The sequence below is a fragment of the Amborella trichopoda genome, chromosome 13, assembly GCF_054954075.1.
Source record: "Amborella trichopoda isolate Santa Cruz 75 chromosome 13, AtrichopodaSantaCruz75HAP2 v2.0, whole genome shotgun sequence".
Classification (NCBI taxonomy): domain Eukaryota; kingdom Viridiplantae; phylum Streptophyta; class Magnoliopsida; order Amborellales; family Amborellaceae; genus Amborella; species Amborella trichopoda.
In genome coordinates, this window is record NC_142348.1 from 5,944,434 (window position 1) to 5,953,888 (window position 9,455).

At 37.7% G+C, this 9,455-nt stretch overlaps 1 protein-coding gene across 9 annotated transcripts; it reads right to left on the bottom strand.

The window, feature by feature from the left end:
• Window positions 1-1,681: 1,681 nt before the first annotated feature.
• Window positions 1,682-9,228, bottom strand: LOC18424008 (uncharacterized). Of its 9 annotated transcripts, none has more exons than XM_088856519.1 (9): window positions 9,172-9,228; window positions 6,624-6,779; window positions 5,414-6,499; window positions 4,983-5,078; window positions 3,862-3,993; window positions 3,313-3,378; window positions 2,763-2,828; window positions 2,572-2,634; window positions 1,682-2,422 (listed from the first exon to the last, which is right to left on the bottom strand). In XM_088856519.1, the coding sequence occupies exons 3-9, from the start codon at window positions 6,176-6,178 to the stop codon at window positions 2,063-2,065; spliced, it is 1,548 nt and encodes a 515-aa protein (XP_088712645.1). In that variant the 5' UTR covers window positions 6,179-6,499; window positions 6,624-6,779; window positions 9,172-9,228; the 3' UTR covers window positions 1,682-2,062. The 9 variants fall into 9 exon arrangements, with proteins under 9 accessions (XP_088712645.1, XP_088712644.1, XP_088712647.1 ...); XM_088856518.1 differs by having other exon boundaries at window positions 3,862-4,026; XM_088856521.1 differs by having other exon boundaries at window positions 7,676-9,228.
• Window positions 9,229-9,455: the final 227 nt, after the last annotated feature.

The following is a 9,455-nucleotide window of genomic DNA, read 5'->3' on the forward strand; positions in this document are numbered from 1 at the left end:
ATTTATTAGATGTCAAATTGTATTGCTTGGGCTAGAAGTCCATTTTTTTTTTGAACTTTGAGCATTTCCAATGACACTTTTACAACCACCTAATTTGAAACCCAATAGACAAGAGTAATGTTGCATAAGAATTCATTACATGTTGCAAAGTTTCTTTGTAATATGCGAATTGATTCTTAAAGGACAAGTTTGATATTTGGAAGCGACAATTGTGTAAACTATCACTTCCTAATTTTGTAGCACTTCCCCATTTAATAACCGGGACTACACCACATTTTTTTATGGTAATGGTATTTAGCATCACCAAAAAAAAAAATACAAAATTGGAAGACAGCTCCCACAGCTATATCTTTCAAGATTCAAACCCATCATTAAAACTAGGGTGCGGTTCGTATAGAACCGACGCTCTAAACAATCAAAATAGAGCTCACCCTCAAATGGTGTCGAGAAGTGTGGTTTCAATACTGGAAAATCTTTGTCATTGCATTAAATTATATTTTCATCTCTAATTATAAAATTTAAAGCTTCAAAAATAGCATAGATCGTGCAGATCTATGAAAACTTGAAAATTTTGAAAATTAACGATCCAAAAATGCATTACAAGATATGTTATTTCCAAAACTTAAAATCTATTTTTTTTCTCATGTTCATACATCTTGATATTGACATAATCAATTTGATGATATTTGGGCATCAAAACAACCACTTCTAATGAAATTTTAGATATACGCTCTAATTTTACTGTTTAGAGCCTCAACTCCACATAAACTATTTCCAAGAAGTTGAATCTAACATATTCAAAATAGCTTTTCTTGTTTGTCAGATTACTTTTTCTCTCAATTAGGAAGGCTCGTGTTGACTCAAAGTTTTAGTATAAAAAACATACCACTTGCTTTTTATATAAGATTATCATAATTATTATTAACCATTAGATATAAATCAAATAGTTAGGGATATATCATTGACTGGGCTAAAAGTCCAAGGTAAAATTTCTCTAATATCATAACACACTTCAATCTATTAGATTCCACATTCAATAGCTAAAAATGATTGTATAACTCTTTGTAAAAAAAAAAAAGAAAAAAAATTCTCACCATAAAATCCTTTTAATATAACCGGTCTGGTGAACAAATTGGCGACGGTTCTTGTGCACTAAAAGTGGAGAGTGCCAATTGAAACAGTTGAGTTAGATTTTAAAAATAACTTTTTTTAAAAAATAATAATTTAAAATATAAATATATTTTTTATATCATTAAGATTAGCTTGCCAATCAAAACCAATCGATCCGACTAATCAAAACTTATCATTGGTTCTAAGCACAACCAAATCTGTTTTTTATTTCAAACTAGATAGGACAAGGCACCAATCAGCATTTGACATATCCGATCTTGATAACTATAATCCACAGCACATACTCCCATGCTACAATTTCGTGTGCCCAAATTTGGTGCTCAATGTCAGTTTTAGAAAGAGCTAAAAATAAAATAGTGTTTATTAGGCATGATATGAAATGACAATTGGGGCTTTCTCATCCGTCCATTCAAATCGAAAAGCTCAAATCCAAAAGACAGGTAAAATATATAGGGGTGGGGACGTAGAGTAAAGTTTCCAAGAAACATTATCCAAAATCACCATAATTTCTTCTAATTTTCAAATACTTCCGGTACTTGCACCTTCTCAGTTTTTGGGTACAATTCTCATTTATTTATAATTTACTTTAAAGGAATCAAATACACCCATAAATACCTTCTCGACATAATAAACTCAAAACTCTAAACAACTTGATTAACTCAAAGCATGACCCATCTGTGTTCCTACCAAGACTCAACCTCTCTCTCTACACAAGGCACATAAATAGAGAAACAATAAATAGACACTTCAACAGCTTTGGGTTGGTTATGCACCATGAAGAAGCATCAAATTTCCTCTTGCTTGATCACAGCCTATGACCATCTCTCTGCATACGACGACTCAAAAGCTCTCTCTCTCTCTCTCTCTCTCTCTCTACAGAAGACAAATCTAAAGAGGAAACAATAAATAGAAACTATCACATCTGGGTTGGTTATATACGCTGAAGAGGCTTCTGCTTCTCTTGTTGCTTGATCACAGCCCCATTTGGAAGCTCCTTCCTTTCTCTCTCTAGTATGTTCTCAACTATCAGATTATCACTTCCAGGAGAGAGCGGCTGGATTCCAGCCATGGAATATTTGTTTTCAGGTGACTGTTTACCTGAGTTTGAGATGGCAGAAGCCAAAGCAATAGGCATTAGACAGAGGCCTTTGTTCTGCAAATATTGCATGGCTGAGGTCATGTTGCACTCCATGAGCTTCATGACTTCTTGCTCAAATGCGATGTTATCCTGAGACTCGGAGAGATCTGGGGCCTGCCCAGCTGATGTCGACAACAAGAGATTGCTCGAGCCCTGTCAAACATACAAGACATACAAGATGTGAGCTCTTTCTCTCTCTCTCTCCTGTGACAGACAAGGAGACCACTCGAACCTATTAACCATGGCAAGAACCAGTATGCCTGCTCTCCCTCTCTCTCTCTGCATGGAAACCAAATGCGCACCTCAGTTTCTGTTATAAGGGGAACAACAGCTCCAGCTGCACCAAGCCTGCTCATGCTTAAAACCTGCATGAGCAAAAAACACACAAAAAAAAAGAGAAGTCAAATCTAGGCCACCAAAAGTTGGGAAGAAACAAAAATATTGAGAGAGAGAGAGAGAGAGAGAGAGAGAGAGAGAGAGAGAGAGTCACCACCTTGACTTGCAATTGAAGGAATTTCACATAATCAATAATCTCATCAAGCATTGATGCCTTATCTGTCTGCACAAAGAAATTGGAAAGTTTAGTTTCACATGAAGAAAGAATTTAGATTCATGGGCTCACTTCTCCTGCCCCACTTACTCTGTGCAAGCAATGACAATACATCCACGTTGCTTTCAATCCAATGGCATTTAAAGATATTTCTCTTAATAAGGTATATGATATTGTTCTCCTAAAGTGATTATTCAGTCAATGACATTCATTTTCACATCTCAAGTAAAATGAATTATGGTAAGTAGAATCTCTCTACATGACTAACTTTATGGTAGGTAGAATGAATCCTTCTTCCCTTTGAGAGGTTTCATAAATGATACTTGGCAATTTCCATGGGCATTTCTTTTTAGTAGAATGTGAGTTATTAGCATGCAATCTTAACTACGTGCATTTACTCTGTCATATTTCCAATTGTCTAGCCAAACCCAAGAGGTTCCAGGAACTAACGACTGATGGTTCACTCTTACAAATCACAGACAAGAGCAAGTACCTTATTGGAGTTTGGAACAAGCTCTTGCAAATTCTTCATCCTTTCAGCAATTTTTTCTCTCCGAAGCTGCAATTATTCGAGAAATAATCAAAGGAATATCAAAATGCCAGAAATCAAAAAGCAGGTTCTAGAAACAAACCCAGACAGAAATGGCGACATCAATTTTTTTCTACTTCTGTCCCTCTGAATTCAACAACCAACTTTTATGCTTCATAGATTATTACACAGCAATACTTGGAAGTTCCTTTTTTTTTTTGGGATAAATTATCTGGTAGAACCAGGTGGCTTAACCACTATTAAGACCAGTCCAACACCATGTGGATGAACAGCATTGGAGAGAAAAGTGGGACCTACCACTTGGGTCAGGTCATTTCTTTGGTGGGCCCAACTCTCCGACACCATACATCCATCAACTGGCAAATCTATACCATATTTGAGGGAAAAACAGTTTCACTTGACTACTGTTTTATAAATGAATTGCACTAGATAATGAACATCCATATTATACCAAGTGATTTTCCTCATAAACTATAACAATGAAATACTAACCCGCTCGGCAATACTGTGTGGATCAGTGGCCTGGCCTCGACGTGCTCTAACACGTGGCCTAACACCTCCATTACAGCCACCCCCAGTAGCAGCCACCGGATGTAACTGAGAAATGGATTGGTTTCCACCATGCTTCCGAGAATTTGGATCATTAGATTTCAGCAACTGTCCATAGAGGACCAAGAATAGAAAGGCACCAGACAACAATAATCCAAGGTACTAGGACTCGACTTGCCAGGGTACTTCCCATTGGCCAAGGCGAGTTACTCGGGTGAGTCTGATTAACTCGCCTGAGTTCAGCCCTCATTCAACAATAAATAAATAAAAAGAAAAACAAAAAAGTACTTTATATAAAATAAAAATAAAAATAAAAACAAAAAATACATTATATATTGTATATATATATATATGTGGCATACTTTTTTTTATACATATATATAACGTTATTATATATAACCAAATGGAACTTTGGTTAGATGTTGTGGGCTCTTTACCAGAGGTTTGAGGAATGAACTACCCCATGACAACTTTTTTGAACCCCTTAAAAAATATATATATAGAAAAAAAGACATGCATTTAAAAGGATAGGGTGGTGTGGTGGTGTTTATTTTAAAAGATAGGGTGGTATGGTGGAGTTTGACGGGGTTCGAAAACATGAGGCCCATAAACCGTAAACAGTAGCCAAGAAGACATTAGAAGTTATTCGAATTAAACTGAACATAATATTATGGATAATATAACATAAGGGTGTACACCTTACTCGGTCACACTCACAGGGCAAGTCCAAGTAACTCAACCGAGTCTGATTTGACTCATGTGAGTCACAGAAAATTGCTATAATCAAATTCTGTCACGACCCCGCTCCCTGCCGTCTCCACCGGACCCACAGAGGCCAGGTCCGGGCCCGCCGGAGGACTGTAGGGCGTGGGGCCACGACCAATTCACCAGGGAAAAGCATAGTCTATTGGGGCCATCACCTTCACCCACTAATTTGGGACATTTCATTCGAATGTGATAACCCAAATCGACTATGATTTCAATAGTCCATTAGGCTATAATATGTGTTTCCCCAAAAACAGTTTCTTACTTGATAAGGAATGTATGAAGTAGCTGATTCATACCTGCTGATGAGTTGGCAACCCACCAGTTCTAGGTGATATTATTTGTGGTCCAGTGGCAAAAGAAGGCAAATGAGAGTTGCAAGGTTCATCTTGCTCCTGCATCACGTTGATGTTGCGAATGTCAGATATAGTTAGGTGCTCTAAATGTAGCAGATACAACAAAAAGGAAAGGAAAATATACTTTAGCCAAAGAGATTATGGAGAATCATAGTCCATTGATCATAACCATGTGATGAAATGTAAGACAGTGATGGAGAGAGAGTCGAGACCCAGCATTTGAGCCATGTTCTGTTCTGGTCAGTCCACACACTCCCCATTTGTACATCAGTTCATTGGACAGTGATGAAAATGGACTATGTTTTCCGGTGTTCCATTGAATAATAGGCATTTTCCAAAAGCAACTTCCAAGTGTGGTCTTATCAGGGCCATACATTTACAGACGTAGCAGGTATGTTCTCCAGAAGTGGCAGTTTATCAACCCCCAGATATCCCTTACCCAAAAGATTGGCATCACCTTCCATATAATCATTGCGCAATCCAAATCCTTCCAGTTTCCCCTGCCCCATAATTGGAGCCAGAGGAACACCACCATATGATGGGCGCAAAAGTGCGCCAGCTGAATTTATGGGAAGTGAATCTCCAATGGACTGTTGAAACCCAACAGTCTCATTCCCCTTAGTTCCACCTGAACCATGTTCAATCAACCCACCAACAACTCCATTTGAACCTCCGACTCCAGGAAGATATTGGGCTGAACTACAAGTTGGAGTAACCGACCCAGATGCATTGAGTTGGTGGCCTAAGGACCCACTTGTTGCATTACTCTCAAGAGCCTGCTGCAAAGGAAAAGTTCTGTCAGAAGCCTCTTTATTGTGTTCAGATTGAGCTGAACCAAGATCTTGAGCTTCTCTAGTTGGTTGGTTTTGCACGGGAAACAGCCCCTTATTGAGACCATAGTTTGGATTTTCAGTAGTACCTTCATGAGCATGTCTTTGATTGCCTAGATTCTCAATTATAAGGCTTGGGTTAACCACTGTTGTGGTTGGGTTTTTTGGGCCATCTACATACAAGCCCACAGGGTCAGCAAGTAGGCCATTTGTCTGGCCTGCAGCACCATTCCAGGATGATCTAGTTGTTGAACTCAAGTCTGACCATGATGAAGATGACAAGAATTGATCAAGAAAGTCATCCATCATAAGAATTTGGTGGATTAAATCACTTCACTTTGTGTATCAAAGTATGAAAAACCTCTAAATTGAAACGAAATATAAAGGTTACATGTAACTTTTTTTAGTAAGATATAGGTCACATCTGATAAGATTATCATGAAGCAAAACAAAGACATCCAGCAAACTGTGCGTGTCTTCCCTCCCTTCGAGAAGAATTCTGCATGTGAAAATTCATTCTGGAGCATGGATAATCATCACACTTTCTATACAAATCCAATATGATAACCCCTCATTTTGAGTGAATTCCCAGGCAAATGACTCAAGCTCCTTTCCTGGTTTTGTAGGCACCTAGCATGGGACAAAAGCCATTGTTAGACTAAGATAGCAACCTGTTTGGAAGTAAATGAAGTATAGAACAAATAGCTTATAAGAAAAAACTTAATAATGATAACTTTCCAGAATAATATCTAACCTCCCACAATTTTGAGAGTTAGGACCAACATAAAAATGCTAAGTTTCTCAAAAATCTCCTTTGTTCTCAAATTGGCATGGAATAAATATGCCAAGACACTTCATCTCCTTTTTTTTGGAGGGGGGGATAAACTGTATGAGTTCCACTCTTGATGTGCTAATAAAAGTAAGAACCAATTAGTAGCCATCTGTGGATGACGTTCAGGGGAAAAACACAAATTACAATCATTCTTGATTCACTTAAACAATCAAATTTCTGTAAGTAAAGCTCATTTGAACCACTATCTGATCTCATACACTGCATCCAAATTATAAATCAGATGGATTGGCACACGTTCAGAGGAAATTGTAGATTGCCCCACAATAATGTTAAAACTACTTTTGGCGTAGTTCACTATCGAAGAAAAGTGCTACCTCCAGAACACAGATATATGCCAAGTATTTTATATGCAGCATGCAACCTGTAAAAATACAAAGACTTCTAATACAAAATCTCATATTGATTATTTATTTCAGCTCATGTATTGTGGCCCCTAAAGATAAAATTGTAGTGGGGCCCTTTCAAAACATTCAAATGAATGTCCAAGTGATGACTAATGATATCCATTTGACACTACATATAAGGATTCAGTGTGTCTATGGACAACAAAGATAGGCGCGTAGGAACTTAGGTAGATCAAGGGGGAAGGAAAAATGAGCTCAACTTTGATGTACCAAGAAAAGCACCAACCCCATAAATATGTTTTTCGATAGATTGGATATTTGCTTCCTCTATAGTGTCTTTCTCAATCATAGCTAGATAGAGTATGCATCAAATAGCAAGAATGTTGCAAACAACTGTTCACAAATAAATGAAAAAGTAGGACCAAATTGCGGGAGACCCCACACAACAATGAACAACCAAGAACACTGGATCAAACTAACTTTTCACTTCCACATTCGCCACACAAAAGATAAAAGGAATAGAGACATCTATCATTCAGAACATCTTGAAACCCTCCTCTAAAATATTTCCATATCTTCTAGGGAATAGAAAACATTAGAGGAGCTCACCTAACACAGTCCATGACTAGAGAGCTAGTAAAAGGATTTCATGGCCCTTAGACCAGACAATAAAGTGCAAGCTTCAGCAGCAAAAGGGTCAATCCAACCCAGATATCCAAAGAAAGCGTCACAAGGCTGTCAATCAAAACAAAGAAGTTTCACAAAGCTCCTTTAACCGATCCTTAATGTTTCCACTCACACTTAAGGGACCCAAAATTGGCATTTACAATCAAAGCTAAGGTTTTAGGGCAACAAAGGAAGGATTAGAGCCCAATAAAACAATCTAAGGCTTTATGGCAGTAATATGAGGGGCTCATGTGCTGAATGTGACTGCTCTATTAGGAGCACACATTCCCAAGCGCACATGCTATATTCAGATGCTTGAAAGCAACTCAAGTTATCCAACATTTTTAAGCTCCACAATGCCACTCTTCAGTTGCTTTAATAACCAGAATCAAACACACTATTGGCCCTCTAATTCGATGGCCTGGGTCAAGAAACTTAAATTATGCTTGCTTGTTTGTACGAGCTTCACCTCAGTGTGTGTGAGTGTGTGCAAGAACCGAACCAGCCTAAGAGTACCAGGAAACTGCTTCACCAATAGGTAGCAAAGCCAAAGTTCCAAACACCTAGTGCCCAATCCCCAATTCCCATGGAATTATCAACAAACGGAACTTTGAATTGCCCCCAGTATCCTTGCAAGCTCCTCTTTTTCTTAAGAAAACCTCTTATTGGTTCGTAAGTGTTTTAATTTGACATGCACTTTCCAGTTAGCATGCTCATGCACCTTTTCATAGGTCTTGAATACACTTAGTAGTTTCACTAATTTCTACTGTTGTAGGGCATTGCTATACCGAAATCTCAGAAATCACATTACACACTTTATCAGAGATAAGCATTTCGCAGGAAGAAGTCTCTCACTAAGCTGTTGTAGCCCAAAATCAACCCTGATTCCCTCTATCACTAAGCCCAATAAATCATTAAAAATACCCAAAGAAAGGAAGGTCTTAAACTAGAACTGTTTGAGCATGCTAAAGTGTCTAAGATCACGTAAACAGAGAACCAGAACTTTGCATCACTCTAATCATGTATCATCATCACCTAACCCTAACACCAATCACCATCTCAATTCACCTCTTAATTCTCACTATTAGAACTACAAATCCCTAAAAAATCTGCTTTATATGCACAGATCAACACTTCATGCACCATTTTTTCCCACAAATAAGTAAGACAATTTATCCCTAAAGCGCACGAACACCATACGAAACTCACCACACAAACTCGAATTGGACCATGAAACTAACCCTAAATCGCAGTGAAACATGACATGCACAAAACCCTTACAGAAAACCTAGAAACGATCAAATGCAACCAAACAAGGGCCACACACTAGAGATAAGAACACCATTAAAACAAGAATTTTTGAACAGTCCAATAATGAATATTTCATAAAAACAAGACGAAATGGTATTAGAGAAAATAAATAAATAAAATGGCCATACCTAAACCAGTGAGCATCAGCTGAAGGAGAAACTTCAACGAAAATGTTGAAAAAAATCAGTTAACTCGTCATAAAAGGGGTATTTATTATTTGTAATAATTCTTTTTTACTGCGAATATTTTTTTACGCCTTTCCACGTGTAGCTTTGTTATTGGTTGGCCGGGTCAATTTCTGCCCTTCAGGTTTTTAACGTTTTATTTCGGTTTGGCATTAATCTGACAAAAGGGGTAATTTCGACATTTCGTTTTCTAAAAAATTCATCAAAATACGCCTAAAAGATGAATT

Coding starts and splice junctions, on each gene's coding strand:
- LOC18424008 (XM_020676308.2), bottom strand. CDS start 6,178: ATGATGGATGACTTTCTTGATCAATTCTTGTCATCTTCATCATGGTCA. Junction 3,379..3,861: donor CACACAGTATTGCCGAGCGG/GTTAGTATTTCA, acceptor GAATAATTGCAG/CTTCGGAGAGAAAAAATTGC. Junction 2,829..3,312: donor TTGTTCCAAACTCCAATAAG/GTACTTGCTCTT, acceptor TTCTTTGTGCAG/ACAGATAAGGCATCAATGCT.